This window comes from Myotis davidii, unplaced genomic scaffold (assembly GCF_000327345.1).
Source record: "Myotis davidii unplaced genomic scaffold, ASM32734v1 scaffold248, whole genome shotgun sequence".
NCBI lineage: Eukaryota > Metazoa > Chordata > Mammalia > Chiroptera > Vespertilionidae > Myotis > Myotis davidii.
In genome coordinates this window covers 1,795,086-1,821,384 of record NW_006299220.1, presented here as the reverse complement: position 1 = coordinate 1,821,384, position 26,299 = coordinate 1,795,086, and the positions used below count along the sequence as shown (strand labels likewise).

The window sequence follows — 26,299 nt, the reverse complement described above, 5'->3', positions numbered from 1 at the left end:
TTTTTTACATTTTCATGCCTGTGCAAATGTTACCCACAAGCCACACAGTGTGCCACATCCCACCTTTTTCTCATATACTTTTTTCTGCAGTTAATAATTCTCTCATCTTTTCATTTGCCAGGTTTGCTAAGATTATTTTTTTTTTTTTTTTTTTTTTTTTACAAATAATATAGCTTCTTTTTGAGATGATTTTAACATGAGAGATGAACTACGTGACCTTCCTAGTTTGTTTCCAGCCTTGTAATTCTGTGAAGAAATAAAATGTTTCTTCAGAACTATTCATAAATTCCATTAGGCTACAGTTTAGTGCTCTCAATAGTAAACTAATTACTAAAGATTTCTTCTAAATTTTATGACTTTATAAATAACTCCTCGGTGGCTGTAAAACTTTTTGTTTTAAGAATATTAAGTAAAACCCTTTAATTGTAGAAGTCAGCACTATTTTTCAGTGAGACAGTCAAATGGACTTGATTTATTGGTTTCTATTAGAGACCGTGTTATATTGTAAGAAGCAGCATTTCTTTAACTAAATATTTATTGTGACTATTCTTAGATGAAAGGTATGAAACACTAGAAAGAAACAAAGATGATGCCCCTAGCCTTCAGAAGAAAGACCAAGTGAAAATGTTATGTATTAAATAAAAAGGATTGGAACTCAGTGTGAATAACCACAATGAGGAGAGATAGCACATGGGAGAAAGGAATGCCTTCCAACTGGCTCACGGGCACGTGCAGATGGGGAATTAGAAAGGCTGCTTGGAAAAAGATGAAATTTGAACTGTGTCCTAAAACATTAGTAGTTTTTACTAAAGTGAAGTTAAGAAAAAATGTCAGAAGCCGTATGTTTAATGGTTCCAAAAATTAGAGACATGAGGTTTTTGATAATATTTATATACTTCATAGATGTGAAATATCAGCTGCAAGAGAGAGGTGAGAAGAGAGATGCAATTAAGGGTTGGACTGTGAAGGGGCTTCAATATCAAGCTATGGGAAATGGACTTAAATACATGGCATTTGAAGTTAATTTTGAAAACAAAGGCTTTTTTTTAAGAAGTGGGAGAATATGATGACATTTATATCTGGGGTCTATAACTCTCATGACTCTATTAACAGTGTTTATATTTGAGGGTCAGGGTCACCATTTACAAGTTATCATAAACGTTTGTTTTTACCTTCTTAGGAAGGCTAGCATATTATGGAGGTAACTAAGCCAGGTCTAGAGAAGACTGTAATGTTTTCTGGGTTTAAGTCAGGCACATTTGGAGATTTGTTTTTGTTAAATTCAACTCATAACTGATTTGAAAAAGTTGCTGCTGCTAGTGGTAAATGATGAGTATTCGCTCCAAAATATTAAAATATAGAACACTGACATTATTTGTCATTCTAATATCTATACTATACTATATTATACTATACTGAACTACACTATGTTATAGATGTTAGAATAGCAAAGGAAAAAATATATATTTGATATTAGATTAACTTTTGTTCTTAGTCCTAACTGTAAGATTTACAGCTTTGTAAAAAGAAGGATTAAAAAAAAAAAGATGATGTCTTTGCGTCTACTTTTCTAACTGATGAAATAGAACTAATGAAATCCAACCCACAGGAACTTTTGTAAGGATCAATTGAAACAACACATGTAAAGCACTTACAGATTTCAGCACCTGGAAAGTACTTGATAAATGTCAGTCTGCTCTTGTGCATATTTGTAAAATACAGTAACATTTCTTAGGGAATTCTTTGCAAAAGGAAGTATATATCATATATGTTGAAGAATAAGGTTATGAGAAAAAGATGATAATAAAAACAGAAATATCTTGCAGCAATGGCCTGAGGAATTACATGGGAGAGGAATTGAAGCATTGATTATTGCAGGCAATTTTCTACTTGGAAATTGTAGCTTTTCATCTTCCATGTTCTTGTGGGCAAAGATAGTGCCTTTCACATTTACAGTGCCGGCAATAGGGTAGGCAATACATTTTAAACACAAAAATAGTTGTGTGGGTAAAAGGATCAGTTATACGGACAGATGGTCTATGTTAATCCTTTGCAGGGGGCAAGAGAATTCTCCCAGAGTCCTCCAAGCTTCAGAAATATGGAACCTGATAACAGACACAAAAATTAGAGTCAGGCACCTCCCACACCCCTTTCCCCCCAAGAATAGCCAGTCCACTCCCTTTCTATGCCCCTGATTCTATTATAATCAACAGTTCATTCTGTTCATCAGATTATTTATCCACTTGATTCTTAGATTCACTTGTTGATAGATGCATATTTGTTGTTCATAATTAGTATCTTTACCTTTTTCTTCTTCTTCCTCTTCTTAAAGGATACCTTTCAGCATTTCATATAATACTGGTTTGGTGGAGATACTTTTAAACTAGAAGATAACTGATTATTTTATTGGTGACTTAAGGTCCAAAAGCTAAATGGAAGTCCTGTTATTTTGGATTCTGGGGAAGTTGAACCTTTTCCACATAGACAAGGTAAATGAGGAGGTAGGATAGGGGATGGAATGGTTATAGGAATTTAAATGGCTGAAAAGTTTTGTGGGGATGATACTGTTAATTTTGATATTAATTCCTAATGATCAGTTATTTGTTAATTTTTTGTTTATTTAATGAATATCTTTTCTGGTCTAGCGACCTATATTTGTCAGTATTTTCTACTACTAATACATGATGGAGGTGACAGTCAGGTATTTTAATTGTGTTAGACTTTGCTCATCAATTCTAGGTTAAGGACATTATTTACTAGCACAGTCTATAACTAGGTTCTGGGGGTGCTAAAAGAAAAATAGCACTTATTCTCCAAACTACTCATCAATACACACACACATACTTCTGCTAACACCACTACTACTACACACAGGTTTTTGCACATGGATCTGTTTCTGGGTTCTCTAGTCTATTTTCTATTATATGTATTGGGGTGAGATTGGTTAATAAAATTAACAACTTGTTTTTAAAATGCTTTAAAGCTAGCTCATAAGGAAAGAAAAGACAAAATTTGGAAGGAAAACAAAGGAGTAAGTGGAGATATTTGAGAGAAAATGCTAATGTAACAACCCAAGGGTGTCACCTGTCTGGCTTCCAGTAAAACCACAGAAATATGTGCTTCCCAGGTGAATTCAGTCTGATGTTCAGAGCTGAGAGGCCCACTCGTGGTGGGAGCAAGGTCCACTGGCAATCTCATTCCTCAACCAGACTTCCCACACACTTGTTGCAAAACCAGAGACTCAGAAGCAACAGAGGGAGTAGCACTGGGGCACAAAAAAACACTCAGGGGAAACATGCCCAGGTATGTACTGACCATGAAACTATGTGCAAAATCTGATGATTTTTGAGAGATTAATCAGAAAACAGAACTATTGCACAGAATTTGAGAACATTTGCTAATAAACAGATTACATCTGTAAAACCAAACAGGCAACACTGTCCTTGTCTTTCAAACAACAAATTTTATTTCTCAATACATCTTCAAGCATGATTGTATTAAAATTTTTAAAAATTAGGCAATGTTAGCTTTTACATTAAAAAGGAATCTCCTAAAATATATGTATTTGCATTTTATCAGAACTCTGGACTAGATAATTATAACCATTAGATTTGTATATTATGAGTTAGGCAAATTTCTATGTTTAAGACTAAAATACTAGACATAAAATAACTTCATAGTTTTGCCTATTCATGTTCATGTAAAGTCACTATCTCATTTATTACAGAAAACAATTCTACAGAAATTTGGAAAGGTGCAGTATTAATGTCACCACCTTGTAGGTGAGAAAACACAGATACAATATAGATCTAAGTGACTTCCCTGAGGTAAACAAACAAACAAACCAAACAAAACAAAAAAAACCCCCACAAACCTAGTTGTAAATAATTCTAGAATTGGTTTTATCTTCTCAACTTAATATGTTCTCACTTTTTTAACACACCAATAAGTAGAATTCTATTTGGATTACATACACATCTTTCTTCTTCCAAGATATTAAGTATGAGTCATTTAGCAGGAACCAGGAAGTTGCCATGTTCAATAAGACTGCACAGTGAAGGCATTAGGTATAACTATTATCGAACCCATCTCCACAAGGCCTTTGAAATAAACAACTTTGATACTCTAACAGATAACATCACAGAAGCAGAAAACTGATTTGATGAGTTTATTTGATGAGTTTAACAATATCTCAACTAATAAATTGGCTTCCGCCCTTGCCCAGTGTGGAGATGTGGGGAGGAGGATATGTAGATGCACTTTTTGGCATGCCAATTTGCAATTACCCCATGACAGAGCACAGTTTTACTATGATTGATGAAACATTTTAGGGGTAAAGGTGAACTTAAATGGAAGAATTTTATTTTGAAATGACATTGCTAACCATAGTGCTGGGGAAAAATAAACATGAAAACATTTTAAATAGATAGTAGGAATGAAGCCCCAATCCAAGCTGTCTGGAATGTCCTTGCTGTTTTCACCTACTGTGGCATCACATCTGGGATGTAAACAACTTAACTTTACGGTTATTGCTGAAACCTTTTCTATGTTGTACATTGATCAGAAATAGTGTCTGAAATAAAAATGAGAAACCTTTAAGACTGAAGTGGCTTGTCATAAAAGGATATTATTAAACATAAAAAATGCACTAACTTGCATACTCTGAGCTAGAAAAGCACTAACCTGATAAAGAATGTACATTACACAACACTATCAGGATCACTCTGATCTTGAACCTTTATTTTGAAGTGCGACAAAGTTTTTATCAGTTTCCTTTGCTCTTAAGTATTCATACCTCAAGTTATATAGTCAGTTTAACCATTCTGTATTGGGTCAGATCACTGGTCCAGAAAATAAGGCATCATGCCTTTTCCCCAGTGTCTGTACTATTAGCTAAATCATCTTCACACAGCTCAGTGTACCTAACCAGTACTCTAAGGCTACAAAACTGATTGAAGAAAGTAATTTATACTTAACCCTTAAGGCAATTATTTCAGGGCTGGAAGTGTCATATTTGAATACACCTAGTATCATTTTCAATTTAGATAGCTATAAATTATTCATACCTCATTTTGAATAGTAAAAAATTTTAAATTAATGAACACTTCTACAAATCGAAGAAAGTCAATGTACTTATTGTATGTCCCATAAAACATTGTTTTGTTATGTATTTTAATGATCTCTTGAGGCCTTGATTTTATTATGTGTAAATTTATTTTTACCCATTTATTAAAAAAAATCATATAAAACACTCAAGTGACTGATGGTTTGAGACTGGCCAGACATAAATGGTAGAGTAATAGTTTTGTGGTATGCTTTAGGATAAAGTGGGCAAAAGAAATGCAGAGTATGAATATTTTATTAGGCAGCATAGCCTCTGCACTGCAGTAGGGTCACTAGTATTATTCACACCTCTTACAAATCGCATACCAAGTTTTTAGAAGCTTGTCCATAAAGGTATATGACATACTCAGATTTGGTGCCAACAAGAATTAATATTGTGGTCTCCTCAATGAACAAGCACTTACTATGCATCTAATATATGCCAGATATCACTAATATATAGCCTTTTTCCTTGAGAATCTCAGAACTGAAAAAGGACAAATTAGTAGAGTTCATCAACTTATAATAATAAAATATGGAAACAATATTTTAAAATAATAAAATATAGAAACAAGCTTTTATGCACACCATAGTTTTCCATATCGTTTTCTTAAGAAAAGGTAAGCTTCCATGGCCATTTTTCTTACGTACATTGGCTCCTTTTTTTAATTAATTAAAGTGTGTTACTTAATTAATTTTATGTAGCCAGAATTTTAAATATGGCATCACAATTATTGTACTTTATTTTGCATATAGTGATATACCTGTCATATTTGAAAGGATGTTATTATCAGAATGATGAAAAAATCATGAAATTTAATTTCTGTATTCTTCCACTCAATAAATAGAAATAATTTATAGATATACAGATATATACATATATAAATAAATCAAAATACATGTGAAATTTCACTGATTTTTTTGAAGACTGATATGTTTTATGGGAACTATATAAAGACAAAGATGTCATTCTGACATTGTCAAGATAAAGTTTATGCTTGGATGGAGAAAATTATAGAGCAAGGAATCAAAGATGTCTTCAACATGGGTCTGCAGGAGGTTTGTGAAATAAATGGTATAGATACAAAGAACTTAAGGGAAAAAAAATGGCTGTTGCCTTTGAAGAAGATGGTAAAAAAGTTCCAATATTTAATACAGGGAAATGTTGGGAGAAGTCAGTGGGAATGTCCAGTAGATACTGAGTTAAAATTCGAAGATAGATCAAGGGTGGAAGAATATAATGTGGAGGTGTCCTCAGGGATAACAGGTGAACACAGGGTGAATGTTATCTCTAAAAAGGAAAGCTGCTAACTGAGGCATGTTATGAATGCATTCAATGCCAGTTAAAATATAGCCTGAAACCCTGCTCCTGCTGTGGTCTCCAGGTCTAGTGCCATGACACAGGTATTAGAGACTGCATGTGCATAGAGGACGGTTTTTGGATTTTTCCCAGTGTTCAAAGGTTCCCTCTGCTCACTTACCCCCATGCCCACAAAGCTGTGTCCACCCATAGAGGGCACATATTTCTAATACATATGATAGTCCCATATAAGGACATCGAGGCTAACATGCAGCCCGGGTCCCTGTGCTTCCAGGTTTTAACTGCTAGTAAAACAAGACAAAACTAAACAAAACACGGTTTGGCCTCTGGTATAGAGTAGGTCATCAACAAATGGTGTCTTGGAATGTGGAACTTAGATTAAACAGATTTAAGTGACTTGAGCCAACTATGCTTGTTCAAACTATAGTTCATGACCCATTAGGAGGCCGCTCAGTCAATGTAGTAGATCAGGGACAGCATTTTAAAACATACTGAAATGTGATAGAATAAACAATATCAGAGCATGGCACCTGACAGAAGGTGTTTTCTTAAGTTTCAATTTATTTATTAATATGTCCACATGTGGGTGTGTAAAATGGCTTTTTTACTATACTTGACTGTTTTCAAAAGTTTTCAAAAGTTTACTCTAGGAAATACACAAAGTGGTAATGTTAAGATAATATCTCAAATTTACTAACTCCTCAAGGCAATCACCGTTGGCTATAGATATAAGATAATGTTGGTCACTCAGTAAGGGTGTCAGGGCTGTAATTATGGTTTCAAGAGCAAGGAATCATGTTTATTGTCAAAGTTATGGTGAAATCCAAAGGCCTATGGCTACCCAAAACATGCTTTAAATATTTATTATGGTATCTGTGTGATAATTTAAAACACTAGCTATTATTTACCACATCCTATATAATAAAAGCCTAATATGCTAAGTGTTCGGTAGTCCTGTCGGCCTTTAATCAATCAAAGCATAATATGCTAATGATATGCTTAGGCTGCTCAACCGCTCACTATGATGTGCACTGACCACCAGGAGGCAGATGCTCCAACTGTTAGGTTAGCTTGCTGCTGGGTCCAGCCAATCAGGACTGAGTGAGACAGGCTGGACACACCCTGGAGCCCTCCCATGGTCCCTCCCCAACTGGCAAACCTCTTGGGTCCCTCCCCAACTGGCAAACCTCTTGGATCCCTCCCCAACTGGCAAACCTTCCATGTCCCTCCTTGGCCCTGACATGAACCAGTGGGGTCCCTAGGCTTTCGCAATCCAGGACCCCTCAGGGGATGTCGGAGAGCCGGTTTCGGCCTGATCCCACAGGCCAGGCTGAGGGACCCCACTGGTGCATGTATTCGTGCACTGGGCCTCTAGTAAAATATATGCAATTATAAATGGCCGTGGCTACAGATACAGTTCAGAACACATCTGAATACCTTTAGCAAAATATCATAGATTTTAAAAATCAAGCTGCAAGCATGTGCTGTTTTAGAAAAGCCACATTTTTATTTCGCAGAGATAGTTCATATGAAGATATGCCTCCAACGATATCGATGCCTGCTGAAGCTTCTAAGCTGAGGCTGGCTTTTCGTTGAAAAGGGAGATTAGCAAGGGACAGAAAGAGGCAAAGTGCATACTTTATCAATATAGAAAAAGTAATATTTTTTACTTTATAACTGAATTCGATTCTTGATTATAATATTGTCAAAAATGGTTTTGTTTTCTTAGTATTTGATTACTATATCATTTTTAGACTTAGGGTGCAATTTTGTAAATGCATAGTTACTTTTAATCCAATATTATTTTAAGAATAGGTTTTATCTATGAAAAAAGGTATGCCTCTAAGTGAGCATCTTTTGTAGAAGATTTCAGAGATATTTCAACCAATTTGTAAGCAATGGAAGGTGGAATTTAACTCTGTATGTTCAGGATGTTTCATATATTATTAAGCTATGGGCATTATCTAAGGTTAGCCAATATTCTTCAAAATGTAATTTTGAATGGCTGTACATTATCAGATAATTTTAAAAAATATATTGGATATTTAGGCTCTTGCTTATTCTTAATATTATATTACTTTATATTCTTGTACATAATTTTTGCCAGATCTCTGAACCTTTGAATTGGTACCTGGAAGGGAAATCCAGGGAAAAGGATATGGCCATTTTATACAGTGACAGGAAATTAAAAAGTTAGAATAACATAAAATGAGTCCTGACCAGTGAGATCAAAGGAAATATAAGTTGAATTCCATTACTTCTGTTAATTGCTATTTTTTAAAATAGGGCTCATCATACCAGGTTTCCCACTAGGCTAGACACTGTTCTGATACTTGCACTGAAAGAAATAACCAAGAGTCAGAGCTGAGCAGGATTGGAGTAAGATGTTAAGGAAGATATTTCTGTCTTTGCATTTTCTGCCTTATGGCCCATTTGATATCAAAGTACAGGGTGCAGCAAAAGTAGATTTACAGTTGTGATTACACAAAACAGTTTATTATATTACTAGAGGCCTGGCGCACAGATTTGTCCACATTGAAAGAAAATTAATTAAAAGGTGTCTGGCAGGCAGAATGGGGTGAGACGGGCCAGACACACCTTGGAGCCAACCTCCCACGGTACCTCCCCAGCTGGCCACACCGGGGGCAGCGCCGGGGCTTGAGAGCATCTGCGGAGTGAATGGGGTCCTCCTCCTGGAGGGTCCCTCAGCTTGGCTTTTGGGGATCAGGCCAAAACTGGCATTCCTACATCCCCTGAGGGATCCTAGAATACAAGAGGGCACTCTGCAAAGTTGCTGTCGCTCAACAGCTCCTGCATTGAACATCTGCCCCCTGGTGGTCAGTGTGCATCATAGCTACTGGTCAGGTGGTTGGACACTGGTTTAACCTTTTATATAGAGAGATTAGTTGTTTATTTTATATTCCATTTTATACAAACAACTGTAACCTACTTTTGTCTCACCCTGTATATAATTACATGACTGTCAGCCTCATTTAAGTATTAATGTGATCTTATTTCCTTGATTTTAAGATGCCATAAATTTTGACATGTCATCAATGTAATACAATATTTTCAAAAAAAAATCCAACTATATCCAATTTACACTTACTGAAAGCTTAGATATGTACCCATGTAACTACAAAATATAGCTGAATTTCATCTATAATCTAATCTAACAGGTTGTGTCTTATGATGGGGAAATATGGGTCTTTTCCTTTTAGTGTAACAGTCTGTACATTTGATATTTTTATTCCACCAAATTTATTTCATATTAGCTATTTTATAATTTTATTTTTCTCTTAGTTTTGACTTTGTCAGTTTACTTTTTATGCCGCTTTTCCTTGTTTTTTATGAACATTCAATTTTGAAATTTCAGTCCATTTCTTATTTCTGTTATTCATAAATAAATGCATACTTTTGTACTTTAAATTAGTGACACTTCCTTTTAGCAGTGTGCTTTACTTGACTAATTTACTCTGTTCTCACCCTGACCAAAGAAATATTAACCTTATTAACCTTACTATGTCCAGACTATTTACTAGTTGGTTTCAGTTGATATTTTGTGAGAATCCTAATTATCTCTTATATTACACATTTATAACATACATTCATCATCCATTTGAATTTATATATTGCAGGGTTTATGGTCCACCACAGTTATATCTTTATCTAATTTTTCCATGTTGAGGTCTGTCTCCTAAATTTATTGTTATTTAAATAGAACATTATCTTGCATATTATATTTACATAGAGTGCATGGGTGACCTACTCTCTGAGTCGAGCTATACTCTCTGAACAAAAAAGATCCTATATAATAAAAGAGAAACATGTAAATTGACTGTCCCGTCACTATGCCCACCAGCCAATCAGGAGTGAATATGCAAATTAACACAACAAAGATGGCTGGTTAATTTGCATACACAGGCACCAGGTGGAGAGCAGAGCGGGAGAGCTGGAGGCTAAGGGGCTTTGGCTCCCTAGGTCGCTCCCAGTGTGGGGAGCACCAAGAATTCCGGGAATAGTAGTTCTGGTGGCAGACGGATCTCCTAGACACTAGAGCAAAGTGAGCCTGGAGCAAGTTACTGTTGTGGTGGGGGATGGAGGGAAAGCAAAGGTGAGAGACATAAGTAATATCAGAGTGTCTAGGAAAAATTAAAGGGAAGATATCCTAAAACTTCCAGGAAATCTCCACCAATGAAACAAAGGAAAAAAAAAAAGCCTCTATTATTCTGTGAGCAACAAACCAAACTGGGTTGAGGGTCTCAGATTATTTGCTCATATGATTGCAAAGACAGAAACTCCCAGATTGGAGAAGGCTCCCCTGAGGGCTCCCAGATTAGAGAGGGTGCAGGTCGAGCTGAGCCTACCTCTCCCCTGTGCATGAATCTTCATGCACTGGGGCCCTAGTAGTAATATAAGATGGGACCATTTTTTTTCCTGCTTTTCCCTCAGAAAATAAGTAAATGCAAAAAGAGCAATAGAGATATTTCTATCCATGTATTTCTACAAGTGTTTTTAACTCTGATGAGAGTTATATTTTTTACTCTGGTTAGAGAATTATCAGATTACAGGCATTTTATCCTAATGATTTATACATGCCACTTCACTGTCTCTCAGTCCTGTTAGGGAGAATCAGGTACTATTCTAATAATTTTTCCTTTGTAAACTGGCAACTATTTTTGCAACTGAGAGCTGATAAGGTTTTTCTCTCACTGACTGACTTGATTCTTCCCTTCAATGTGTATTACTTTAATGATTAGAAACAAAAATCAATAAAGATAGTTTTTAAAAAAACTATTTCTTAACCATCACTTAAAGTACCACAAAGACTATAAATATTATTCATATCTGTACCATTACCATTATAGATATAATGGAATGAAAAAATTTCAGAATCATTGACTCATAATTTGAATTGAATGTATGAGAATTTTTCTCCTACCTTCTGTGTCCAGTGAACAAGAAAAGTGCTTTCTAGTGACTAGAGATATGAGATGGTTTCTTTTCCTCCTATTTGCCTACTCTACTTATGTTTGATTTTGCTTTTTTGCTTTAAAATGTGTGTTTTAATAGTTCAGACAAAAAGAAGACTAAAAAAGATGGTAAAATAAGATGTGACCATTTTTTTTAATGCTGTCTTTCCCTCAGAAGACAAATGTCAAAACAGCAGCAGAGACATTTTTATACATGTTTTCTCTGCCCTCCCCCAGGCTGATAAATCCTTTGCAAAACCTGATCCCTAGTCAAAGACAAACTTTTTCTCTAAACATATTGAAATGATACTTGGTGCTTCAAACAGTTTAAAAAACTCATTTCCACTAAGTAAAATTTTAAAAATAGTAAATAGCTAACATAAACATTTTATTCTTGTGTAATCAATTCTGCTTTCTTTACCAGGACTATTCTGACATTTGTATTTGATGTGTCTAACCTTTTCTTTACTAAAGTAGGCCTACTCATTCTATGCTTATGGGAAAGAGGAATTTATACTTTATGTTTTATAATCAAGAATGGAAAAATGAGAAGTATTTTCTCAATATTGTATTTATTTTTATATTTGTCTTCTTAATAAGATTGCATATGAGACTACGTGGATGTGGAGGGGTGGGTTATGTGTGCGTCATACTCAAAGACTGGTCTGCACTTAAAGATTCAGGTGCAGAAGAAATTCCCAGAGGGGGAGAGAGATATAATGCTATGTCTCTCCTTTGGTCCCCTTCTTTGTCTCATGTAGAGGACAGTAATGGCAGTTCCAGTGTGGAAACAATAACTCTGTTACGTTCCTACCTCCTTCCCTATTCTCCTTGATATTTCCTTGAAAATCAAGGAAATTGTTTACCTTGATATTTCCGAGAAAAAATCCAAATCATAGAAAGTCCATAATCGAGGAGGCTCATAATGATGATTTTTCTAAGTTTATTAGAGTGCTGGGTATAAGAAGAGAATTGATAGTCTACTGAAAACAAAGGATCCCAGCCGGCTGCCTTGGGTAGAAATGGGGAGAGGGGGCGGGGAGTGAGAGGGATCTTCTGCCTGGCTCCCCCTTAGACATATTTGACAAAGAGGGCCTATTTCACAAGGAATCACATATTGGTTATAGTCATTGCAGTGTTGAAATTTACGGAGCAATACTGGAATCATGTCCAGAGGGAAAATGTGTGGAAGACTGATGCTGCTGTTAAAGCTCCTTGCTTTCAAGTTGTTATAATTAATTTGAGCTTCAGCAATACTATTTTAAGTGCTAAGAAAAGAGAGGAGAGCATTTTTTTTTCTGTTTAACTTACTTTCCCCATCTGTGGTCAGTAGATTGAAAATGGAGTACAAGTAAAGTCTTATTTAGATTTTAGCATATCAGTGTCTTACTAAACCAGTAACATTCGAATTTATTACTTCATATCACCCTTGAAATTGGATAATTAGATGCCCACAACTTGTGTTTTTTTCAAAGCACACTTTCTGATAATGTACACCTCGCTCTACAATGCAAAGATTTAACTTGGTCTTTGGAGTCAGGCAGTCTTAAGTATAAAAACCGTGTCCAACAGATTCTTTCTCTAAACTGGCATGATTTAAGCCATCTGAGAATTGGTTTCCTCTTAAGTAAAACGGGGACATCAATCATTTTGTTATCGTAGCAAATAAAAGAAAATGAGCAATCTAGCAGAACACTTGAAAAATGCTTTCTCTCTTTTTATGATTATGAGATGTAAATCATGCTGATCTAGTTTTTAAAACAAGCCCACCATAACTAAATGAATAACCAACTGTAGGTTCAAGCTGCCCAAAAATACTAGACAGGGGTTGGCAAAGGAAGCTTACAGTGGTTCATAGGGGGGAAAAACATGCAGGTTATGTTTATTACAATAGCTTTAACTTGAGCATTTACAATCTTAAAGTGTTCAAATTGCCAGCCTTCAGTTTTTACACATTCTTGCAGTCTAATGACTATACTCAAGCACACTTTGCCAGAGAGTTCTTTATAAACCTACTTTTGTCCACCTCTGTATTGAGAGAAGATATTTCTGGTATATGCATCTTTTATTATCTTTACCCCCTCTGTGGGTTTTTGGTAAGCTGGACTGAGCCATGTGGAACTTCGAGGATTTGCTCTAGCCAACACTGAAAACAAAAATGTATTAAGGGACTTTGTTGGCCCCTTTTCTCTATTCTCACATCCTAAATTCTGGACATTGTCACTCAGTTGGTAGGAATAGGCAAACCCAAGTAACAAAACAAAACAAAACAAACAAAAAAACAAGAAGAGAAAAAAAAAAAACGGGATGCAATAATGGTCACAGCAAAGTTCATTTTCACTGCTGAGATCAAAGCAGGTGGAGTCTGGAGAGAAAGGTTATCCAGAGATAAGTGCGAGGAAGACAGCAGACTTCCTTGCACTGGAGCCTAGTAAATGCCAGACTCTTGATTCAGATGCTTCTCTGCAAAGGGAGCCTTGAGCTCCACCTTGTGATTAAACAATTCATGGCATAAGGTTGACCCTCCAACTGATGAAAGTTCCATCTAACTGTCCTATAGGCACCTCAATCTTTCCATGCCCCAAAGTGAACTCACTCTCTCAGCCCAGAGGAAAGCTCCTCCTCTCCTTCTCCTTGTCTCAGTAAGTGAATCAATTTACTCACCAAGTCCTTCCAGGTCAGAATTGGGAGTCATCCTTGTTCCCCTCTCTCTCCAAGTAACTCCTATCCAATTAGTCCCCAATCCCCTCTGATTTTTAAAATTTACTTTATTGAGAAAATTTCAAATATACACAAGTAAAAATAATACTATGAAGATCTACATGTAGCTATTATGCAGGTGACACAATTTTCAATTTATGCCTCATCTAGTTTAATCTTACCCACTTTCTTTCTCTCCCAGATTATTAACTTTTTAAAAACTAGGTGCTTCTGAAATGGTTGGTTCTTCATGGCTTGCAGTGTTCTACCAGGTCTACCTGAATCTTAGCTAGTTTTCCTTATATTTCTAAAACTGTTTTGAAATTCAGATTCCATCTGATTTCTTCTCTACATACAATCTGATGATGGCCATGCTTTACCCAATGAATATATTCCTAAGCTCTTAGCAAGTGTTTTCCCACTTTAGACCATGCCTACCAGCTCAGATTCTTAACCAGCAACCTCTGCCCTCCTACCCAGTGTTCAACAATAGAGCTTTTGAGAATATGCTGCTTTTGCAGGCTTACAGACATTTCAGTAAACATTTTCTTTTGTCTGAATGGATTATTGGGAACCCTTTTCTTTGTCTAAATTCTTCTTATACGTCAATGCCTGGCTCAGACATTTCCTCCTCTCTAAACCTTCCCTATAAATCACCTTCACCCCCTCATCCTGAAAATTTGCTGAGGAAACCATTCTCTTTCCTGAGTTACTACTGTTCCATTAGATACTTCTTTTATTTGTTACACATAATACATTCTAACAATTTGGGTTTTGCCCATCTTCTCCAGTAGCCCTGGATCCTTTACGTCACAGGCTGTGTGCATGCCTTTGCTCTTGCTGTGCTTAATGCAGTGTATTAGACATAAGGCAGGAATAATTTTTGCTAAAAGAATGTCAAATATTTCCTAGTAAATGTTTTTGATAAGTTTTAAAATTTAACTTCATTTTCAGTGTATCAGTGAATTTTTCAAGTGACATTCTTATCTAAACATTTATTTTATAATCCCACAAGACAGATTAAATGTAGTGATATAAAGATTTGGTATCATAACTTGCAAATTGATTGTAACAATGGAAATAATAGCACAAAAGAAGCAGGTTTCTATTTTCCTATACTACCCCCAACCAAAGAAACTTTCTCCTTGACAATTAATTATTGTGAAGCTGGACACTGGAAAGTATAAGGCAATTTAAATAATTCAAATTTATATATGACTTTACAAGATAATTTCTTACCTATCTCTAGGACCTCAGGGGAAAAAAAGAGGTTACTTTCTGATAAATGGTATTTTATGGAACAAGATTTGAGCTCGACTATTAGGGAATTCATCCATATTGTATACCTTGGACAGAAGATTGGGTGATAGACCAGAAAATATTTTTATTTCCAAGTTCTTGATAAGGAAGCTAAGAGGTCAAGTGCTCAAACCCACACCGTAGAGAAACAAACAAACAAATGAAAAACCAAAAAAAACATTTTCAATCTTTTTTATTTGGCCTATTAATATGTTACTCAAGACTTTTTGAAATGTGTTGGAGTTCAAATAACATACTGGCATGTTAATTTATTTTTAGAAACACAACTAGGTGATATAAAGTGCCTCCTTTTCTTGGACTCTGACCAATACCACAGACCTAGTGGGTCCTTTTTCACTTTATTTTTGCATATCATTTTTACAGCTCTAGACCACAAGGGATTCATCTTCATTATTCTCTATATTACCAATAACTGATCTGAGAGTACAATTCCTTTTAAAGTTAATATAAACTTTTCCCAGTATGCCATGAAGGCAAGCAAATTTTGTGATAAAAATTGAAACTTTTTATTTTAATAAGACCTCAATTATATGGTCCTGTGTTAACTTGCTTTAAAATGTGAACTCTGACAGCAGGGCACCAATCCTGACTTTTTGATTAATTTTTATATATTTCCCTGTATAGACATAGTCACATCTGGGGACTGGGAAACTCCATAAATATTTGAGTAACTGAATGATTGAATCAAGACCAATGTATGTGAAATATGTTTCTTTAACTTGATTTAAATGGTTGTGTTCAATTTGTGAGCCATTCTCAGCTAACTTTAATAAACCAGTCTAATTTTTATATGAATACATAGACATATATATTTGCTTTCTGACTATATATGCACAATATATCTCTATATACAGAATAGATAAGTTAATAATTAAATACAGCCACACTAATAAATTATTAACACTTCAGCATTTTATATAAGGTTGTTTATAATTTATCTTACTTTATTATTATTTTTTCAGCAATTTTACTCAATTCCTCCAACCGCCATATACTTTATCTTAGGGGTGACAAATGCCTGGCCAAATGCTAAATCTGAGCAAAGTGTTTTAAATATATATATGCTTTTTACATTTTTAAAAGTGTAAATCCTTTATATAGGGGGTGAACTTCCCAGTAACACAAACCATATCAGCCTTCTATTGTCTGCTATCTGTGGGAGTCAAATGTTAGATTATACCTACCTGGCCTGCACAAGTTTCCCAGAGCCCCTTTGTTCATAATGTGTCTCCAAGTAGTTGGCCTCCAGGGGGCGCTCAAAATGCTTCTCTTACTCTGTTCTTTCTATTCACCCCAAAATAAATCAGGCCGCATACTGGAGATTAGAACTTTCCGGGAACAAGGGATTAGAACTCAAAATATCAGAGAGATGCCTGTGGTAAGGTATAAAGATGGCTGACTAGTTTTTCATTTCACCTGGTTTTTCTAAGCAATTGAAATGGTGGCATGCCTAACGTAGAGATTTGGGTGTATGCTAGGAGCAAAAACATTCTAGGTGATGCGTGGTTCCTTTGTTTTATGTTTCTTTAACTTGATTTAAATGGTTGTGTTCAATTTGTGAGCCATTCCTCAGACTAGGAAGGGATTCTTACCAGTTTTGCCATCAGATGGATCTGAGTTGAGTAAATCCTCACAGTAATGAAAATTTTACATTTGTTGATCTTTGGACCTCATGGAATACTAAAGAGTCAAGGACAGGTCTCAAGCATTTAAAACTTTGTTTCCAGAGAGCTTTTGTGAAGTAAATTGTATTTTTTTACACAAAATAAAATGAAATACCATTATTTTATTGATGTTGGATAATTTTTAATAGCATGGAATAATTCTTACAAAAATGTTATTACAATGGTACTGTTTAAAATGGAGGTGCCTAAAAAGATGAGCATTATAAATGATTTTTATTTTATTTCTCTTCTTTCAAAGAATTACAATAAGTAGCTTAGGAGCATTCAATTATTGGAACTTTAAAAATGGATTATGGAGAAACTAGTTTGATCTTTTCTTATATTTCATAAAGAAATGTCCTATCCATACTAATGGAAACCCGTAGCATTTTGATATCTTACATTATAAATTCTTCACAAATATCTTTATTAACACACACACACACACACACACACACACACACACACACAGATGAGTGATGTAAACTGGTGCCCAGACTTTGGAAGCTCATTTCTACATAAAAAAGAGATAAAGCACGTTTACTTATGAAGGACCTTACATTTCATGCTAAAAATCAGGTAGCTGTTAAGAATTTTAAATAGGGTATGATAAGAGCTGATTATATAGCAATAAAAATATTTTTAATACGGTCAGCACACCTGTATACAGCACTTACTACAAGTGAGCACCAGTCTAGGCATGGTCTGCACATCAGCTCCTTTCATCCTCTTGACAGCCTGAGGTAGGCACAATGTATTTTCCATTTTACAGTAATCTTCTGATTACAATGACTAGCACATAATAAACATTGAATAAATGATAGTGGTTACTACTATAAACCTTTTTAATAATATTGTATGTAAGAAAAATAAGACCACTTTGACATTCGGAGTACTTTAGGCTTGAATCAAATTTTGCCCCTTATTAGTTGTGTTTCTTAAAGCAAAGTAATCCAACATTTTATATTACAGTTTTCTTACTTATAAAATGAGGATAATGCATGTCTAACAGGGTTTATATAAGGATTAGAAATGCAAGTCAGATCATGTATATGAAGTGCTTAGCTTGGTGCCTGATCCATTGGGAGACTTCAGGGAATGCTATTAATCATGTCAATCAGACAACCATGTCAGTCATCTTTTAAAGGGGGTTCCCTAGAAGCTACAAGTCATGAAACTACCCTATAGTCAGGTAGGAGATGAACATACATCACTTACATTATTTTTTTTCTGTTCATGACATCTCTTAACTGTTTCATAATATGTAAATTATATCTAAATAAAATAATATAAAAATGTAATGCAGGAAAGCCTCATCTTTCAATGCCCAATAATCTTCTCTGACCTCTTTCCTCACCCCAATAAAATGAAGGAGCCCACTATTTACCCTTGCCATCTTCTTTCCCCACACCCACACTTCCTGCTCTATCTTGCTTATATCTTCATTTGCCTGTCAAGATGCTCAGGTTCTAGAAAACAAAGACAAAGTCATGGTTCTTTTGTTACCCATTAAAGACACAATACCAAAATATCATAACTATACAAAATAAATGGTTGGCCAGGGGAAGAGTAAATGTTATTAATGCAATGGATTTGCCTAATTCAGATTATATTTATTGATTAAGAAAATTATAACATCAAAAGTATAATATTATCTTCCTTTTGTGATCCAACCAATTAATTTATGTAAGTTTGTGGTTAATCAAATACATTTTCTTATATTTGGAAATTCTTTCTGGTATTCCTATGAATATCTGGTTTCATTATACAAGTATCATTATACTTGTGAAAAAATAAGTATCTCAGAGACTTCTGGGCTGTGCAGCATTTCTTCTTTCCTCTTCTTGGGCACCGAGCTGGCCTCCCTTATAGTTAGGTGTGGCCATTTGAATGAATTATGGTGAATAGAATATAAATGAAAAGGATGGGTACTATTTATGGTCAAAGCCCATACTCTATTATACTCTATTCAACTCCCCACCTGGATAAAAACAGACAGCTGGGAAGCCCTATGGGTGGTGGAGCCTTTAAATGAAAGAAGCCTGTGCCCCTAAATGGTGGGAGAAGCCACACCATAAACCTAAACACTAAAGTTGGTTTCTGACTATAGCATTAAATAATCTTTTATTGTCCTGAGTAATTAGATGGTTTTGTATATTTAAGGGAGCTGACCTATTATAACTAATATAATAAAAATGATAAAAATTAATATTAAATAATAGGTTGAATATCTTGAAATGCTAGCATTTGCAAATTTTATCTGACCTGTTTCATAGTAGTCATTTATGAAAAAAGAGAGGACTTCACCTGCAGTTGTCTGTCCAATGTTAACTTACGTACTTAGATCCTTAGTGCTTGAAAATAAATAAGTGGGAATAAAATTTAAGTTAAAATTAGAATGTAAATAAAGTTTTCATTTTCCTTCTGAAGTCATTACCTCAATATCTTTCCTTCTCTCTAAATAGATCTATAATTCATTAGATATGTTCTATGATATATTTTGGCTTTTAAAAATGATGCTTAATTAGACAGCAGGATTCAACAGTTAAGAGAACAGGCTTTGGAAATAAAACTCCTGGTTCTGCAATGAAGTGGCTATGTGATGTTGGCAAATTACTTTTCCTCTCTATGCCTTATTTTCCTCATCCGTATGAGAGGATAATAATGGTACCTACTTCCTAGAGTGCAAATTAATATTTATAAAATGTTTGAAAAAAATTCAACTCATAATTATCACTAAATGTGTACAATAGCCTGTGTATGAATTAAAGGTTATCTGATTTATTCTTTAAAAAGAAATTATACTTTGTTTTGCTAAAATGGAAAATAAAAATCTAAGATGTTTTTAATCTTGACTTGTTTTTATACCTAATTGCCTATGATATATTTCTCTGCTTTTCAATTAGACTTTCAGAAATGACTCAGTCAACCTATGCTTACACAGTTGCCCAACATCCTGTCTTTCTTTAGTGACCTTCCTTCTCTCTCTCTAACCAATACTTACTTACCTGTACTACATTGGCCAATTTGGATCTATTAATTTTCAGGGCTCTCCTAGCAAACGAGCACAGAACAACATGAATGTATTTCCTCACAGTTCTGGAGGCTAGAAGCCTGAAATCAAAGTGTTTGAAAAGCCATTCTTCCTCTGAAGGGTCTTTGGAAGAATCCTTCCTTGTCTCTTACCAGCTTCTACTCGTTGCCAGCTATCCTTGCATCTGTCTGTGCATAGCCTTCTCCTCTGTGTCTCCTTGTCCAAATTTCCCATAAGTATAAGGACACCAGTCATTGGATTGGGGCCCAGGTAATCCACTCTGACCACATCTTAACTTGATTGCTTCAGCAAAGATCCTATTTTCAAATAAAGTTACATCCACAAACAATGGATTAGGTTTTAAACATATCTTTTTGGGAGGTAAAATTCAACCCACAATAGGATTTTATGGACCAAAAAATATTCTCTTTCACCACCATAATCACTTATTTTCTATTTCATTTATTTGACAGACTAGAGGGCCAGTGCAAGAAATTCATGCATGGGTAGGGTACCTAGGCCTGGCCAGCAATCAGTTCCGATCAGGGCCTTCCGGCAGCCGGCCAGGGCCTCCCTTCCCCAGGTGCCGGCCACCGGCCGGGGTCTCCCGTCATTCCGCACCACCCCCTGGTGGTCAGCGCATGTCAGAGTGAGCAATCAAACTCCTAGTCTCCTGGTTCAACTCCCATGGGAACAGTTTGCATATTAGGCTTTTATATATAGAGATAATATAAATATACTTTCTGACTTCACAAAGGAATTATGAACCTATATATTTTCTGGCAAATCCTATATAATAAAAGGCTAATATGCAAGTTGTCCCCTTGACCAGGAGTTCAATCAGGAGTTGGACCAGGTAGCAGGGCCAACTCCCCCAGCTGGCCCTGCCCCTGGTCATGCCCCCACCCTGATCAGGGGCAGGGCCATATAGCCAACTGCCCATGACCCCTTACCCTGGCCCCTCCCCCAGCTGGCCCTGCCCCTGGTCACGCCCCCACCCTGATCAGGGGCAGGGCCATATAGCCAACTGCCCATGACCCCTTACCCTGGCCCCTCCCCCAGCTGGCCCTGCCCCTGGTCACGCCCCCACCCTGATCAGGGGCAGGGCCATATAGCCAACTGCCCATGACCCCTTGCCCTGGCAGGCCCCACCCCTGATCACCCCCCCCCCCTCAGCCAATCAGCCCCAATCAGGGCAGACTGGCTGGACCCCATCCATGCACAAATTCATGCACTGGGCCTCTAGTTATGTTATACACACCTAAGAGTTGTCACAAATGACAGTATTTCATCTTTTTTGTGGCTGAGTAGTATTTCATTGTGCATATACACTGAGTGGCCAGATTATTATGACCAGCCAGATTATTATGATCACCCCAACAATGAAGTGAATGAAGTGAATTAGTTATGCAAATAATAATAATAATAATAACAATACCTTGCGAGAATTTGCTTAGGAAGTTTTTAATATTCAGTATTTTTGGAAGTGTCAATGAAGTACTGATGGGGTGGTCATAATAATCTGGCCGGTCATAATAATCTGGCTACTCAGTGTATATCATCTTTATCCAATCATCCATGGAAGGACACTTTGGCTGTTTCCACTTTTTTGCCACTGTGAATGATGATTTCACTCATATGTGAGATATAGAACTGAAAGCAGCAAATGAACAAACAAGACAGACAAAAACTCAGGCACAGACAACAAGATGGTGGTTAACAGAAGGAAAAAGAACAGAGGGAGGTAGTAAAGGGTAAAGGGGGCCAAACATATGGTGAAAAAAGATTTTTATTTTAGGTGGTAAAAGCACAATTCAATATGCAGATTATGTGTTATAAAATTGTATAGGTAAAAACCTATATAATTTTATTTATCAATGTCACCGCAATAAATTTAGTAAATTTTTTAAAAAGAAAAGCATTAACCCAAAAAGAAAAAAGAATCCAAGGGGAAGGACCATGGGCCATAGTACAGTTTTGTGTGCATTTGTATACTTTTCTATAGGACAATATAATGCATATAGTAATTAATGTGTTAATGAATAAATGAAGTGATATAGAGCTACTAATTAAAATTTATTGTTGGGAACAAGTGATAAAAATGTACATGATTAGAACATGTCATTTTTAACTTATGGAATACTTTGGGCTGATTATAAGTATTATAAATTCACAAATTGAGATTATTATAATTAAGTTACATAGACAATATGAAAATATTCCAATATAGATTCACCAGCAACATTCACTACTTTTGAAGTAAGAGATTCTATTTTGTTTTGCAACTGCAAAGAAGCTTTTACATTATAAACAAGAATAACACAAGTATGGAATGTGGTTTCTCTAGTCCTAACTTTTCTTAGAAAAAAACATTGTATTGCCTTAAACTATTTAACAGTCAAATCCCCAATGTCTAATGGAAAATAGCCTACTATTTTCATCTCAATTATATAAAAATAATGTTTTAAATTTATATTTACACAGATGATAATGAGTGTGGAAATTTAACCCAGTCCTGTGGTGAAAATGCTAACTGCACTAACACAGAGGGAAGTTACTATTGTATGTGTGCACCTGGTTTTCGATCCAGCAGTAACCAAGTCAGATTTATCACTAATGATGGAACCAAATGCATAGGTAAGTCAACTGTCTCACTTAAAATGTTACCTATCTCTTAATGCTATTACCTCCATAGATAAAATAGTTTTTAAACAAATTCTGCCAGTCCTTGTTTATATTCTAGTTGTTAAATGCTTTCAGAAACTTCATTAATTCCTTTATTTCTCCAATGTTGTTTGATCAGTTACTATGAAACATTTATTTGAGAATATAAGAAAAGGATTTTTTTTGAGACAAATCAAATAGTTTGCAAAACAAAACTCATGAACTATGGTGACAAACAACAGAATAACTACTTGCATTTTAAAGTCCTAACTCAAGAAAATAATGATTTGCATCACAAGATACCAGTGCTTTTTATAATATGCTGAAAAGGGGTCTACATTTTCTTAGAATATATTCAGATAGACATTACTCATGAAAGACTTGTTCTAGTGCTTTACTGCTTCCTTCAAAAAGTTAGTTACACTTAAGATTTCTAGTAAGGTTTTCTGAACACTAGAGTCCTATTTAGAAAAGCATTTCCATTTCACTAAAATGTCATCTGGGAGGATAATAATTTCAATTCAATCCCTAAATGAAATATGATACTGAGTCTGAAGAGAGTATCTAGAAGATGTTTTTAAATGTCCTATTGTACGTTGGTTATGCATTGGATTTGTCAGATCCTATAGAGTTTGGATTATAGCCTGAGAATAAAAGATTGTTTAGAAACTTCAATAAAGGAACAGTCCCACAGGAAAATTCTTTGAAGTGAAAGACTTGAACTTTGAAAATAAATTATAAATCATCTTACTCATATTTTCTAAAAAGTGTCCAGTTTACCAACAACTTGTATAATTAATTATGATTGATAATTGTCTGTAAGATTAATAGGTGAACTGAGGCCCTAAGAGATAAATCACATAGCCAAGGGTATATATATAGGACTAGAACTCAGGACTTTCTATGCATCACAGACAGGAATAGTGTGCTGCTTCTACTTTACATAATTAAAAGAAAGAGATTCAGGTTAATCTAGATCGCACTAAGGCCTTTGATTAGGTCCTTAGTGAGATTCTCATCAGTAAACTAAGTAGAATTCTGGCAGTGTTATTATTAACAACATGATGAACTAGGAGATAATATTCAAAGAAAATTTATCAGTGAAATGTCTTTATCAAAGAAATTATGATATCTCATGTACTTGCGGTTCATAACATTTACTTTGCTATGTAAACAGGAAAGATTTTATTCTCCTCATTTTATAGCCAAGGGAAGTACAGGACTATACTCAATTCATTTAGGATAAAGGGAGAATTAGATCACAGTCTTGTATCTAGAAAGCCATTGTTATTTCAACATGAGACTGAAGTGGGTGGGCCATTAAATTCTCATACGTTGACGTGAATCATGCAAATGCAGTGGGTCAAGCTTTGCAAGGGCATAATGGATTTAAAATATGAGAAAATAATACTATTTTGTTGAATGATAATTTTATCTTTAGTGTTTGTACCATTTTTTATTGGAATGTAGATTTACCTTTATTAAGGAAATAGGATAAACATGAAGTTCTAAGCAGAAACTTATAGTACCTCACTCTCTGTTCTTCTTGAGCCTACACTCTTGTTGCTAGTATTCTTATAATGTTATTTAATGTGAGTATTTTACCTTTAGTAGCTAAGTTCTAATTTTTTAGGTCTGTAAACTTTACTATAAATGTTCCAGTAAGTGAAAAAAATCTAAGTTGTGACATCTTAATCACTGTATTTAATACAGTTTTAATTGTGCTCTTCATTCCTTCTCATCTCTAGAAGACATCTTGCATTTTCATCTGATCATGTTTATTTTAATATGCATCAGTTCACAAAAGGCTATATATCTCTGTGTTCTTTATAAGTATAGAATTCCTATATTAGGAAAAAAAAGTGAATCACAGATACAGAGAAAACACACACACACACACACACACACAAATTATTCAATGCCAACATCTCTTGGGGGTAAAATACATTTGTAATTTAAAACTATTTCTCCTGCCCTAGGTGGTTTGGCACAGTGGATAGAGCATCGGCCTGAGGACTGAAGGGTCTAAGGTTCCATTCCAGTCAAGGGCACATGCCAAGGTTGCAAGCTCGATCCCCAGTAGGGGGTGTGCAGGAGGTAGCCAATGGATGATTCTCTCTCATCATTGATGTTTCTCTCTCTCTCTCTCTCTTCCTTCCTCCCTCTCTGAAATCAATAATATAGGTATATATAAATCTTTATATATATAAATCTTTTTATATAAATCTTTCTCCCAATGTTTATTTATTATTGAGATACTGTGGAATGGCCCTAATTTTTTGTTAATCCCCTTTTTTGCTATTTTAAGTAATCAGTAAACACAACAATTATGTGAAAACCCAATACTCAGTACTGAGTCCTTCAGTTTCTACTTGTTTTGTTTGATGGATTATTCAGTAAAAAACTCCTTCTCTGGAAAATTGTTATTTCTCACTAATCTTGTTGTCCTTAGGATTAAACTTCTTTTTTGAGAAGCAGAGCAACTATTTCTTTTTTCCAGTCCTGTAGTAAAATCCTCAGGGAATTTGAACAGAGAACCATAATTCTATTCCTTTTATACATTAGTATATCACCTTCTACTATGTTGCCTCTAATTTGAAAGTTTAGCTGATAGTTAAATTTGACATGTCTGATAATTATAGTCATTAAGAATCTCTATAAATAGATAATGAAAAACTGCAATTCAGGGCAAAAATGACCCAAGCAAAATTCTTTACTTTTAGTCTATATTTAAATACTATTTAACACAGATAAGGCGATTTTGTTACAGAATGCTTTGAGCAAGATTTAGCATCATGCAGGATTTTCTTCACCTTGGAATCACAGTAAAGCAAAAGTTAATTTTCCCAGCTTCCCAGAGACCTGGTACAGGCTTGCATTTCACAAATGCAGAAACTGTGGCATCCAATAGTAAAGTGACTCTCCCAATACCAAATGAGTAGAATCTAAGAATGCCTTCACGTTTACTATTGTGCTTAAGAGCTGTGTTTACTGCTTGTAATTTTTATGTCCTGTTTTCATGGATAATCTTATAGTTTCAGATTTTTTTCTCGTTTTGAATAATATTAACATCCAATTTTGTCTCCGCAGGTTACTTCTAGTAATTGAACATTGTATCTTTTCTTTGAAGTCTATGAGTTAAACAACTTTAGAAAATTCAGCTATTGGTGAAAATTATAAGAATCAAAACAATTAAATGATCATGTTTTGAAACGGAAATTCTGATAATATTCTGAGTTGGCTTATTGTAGACTAAAAAAAAACAAATATAACCTTATTACTGAAAAAGTAACAAATGAATATTTGATGTGCAAAACAAGCACATGATTTTTATGATGTGCCTACATTTAGAGAAATCGGGTTTGCATTAATAAGCCAAGAGTTAGGTTGGTAGTGGAAAAAGTGGATCAATTCTTAAATATGGTATGTCAATTCTAGTCCAATTGAAATAATTACATAGTACAATTTTGCTTTAATTAAGAAGGGGAGGGAGTTCTTTTTCTCTTTTTTATAGCTTTGA

At 35.1% G+C, this 26,299-nt stretch overlaps 1 protein-coding gene across 1 annotated transcript in view; it reads left to right on the top strand.

Annotated features, from left to right (window-relative positions):
* Positions 1-26,299, top strand: part of ADGRL4 (adhesion G protein-coupled receptor L4) — a 108,236-nt gene that overhangs the window by 32,002 nt on the left and 49,935 nt on the right. Inside the window, exon 3 of the mRNA XM_006774688.2 lies at positions 22,600-22,752. Within this exon, the coding sequence (XP_006774751.1) occupies positions 22,600-22,752 (153 nt within the window). The remainder of the gene's footprint in view (positions 1-22,599; positions 22,753-26,299) is intronic.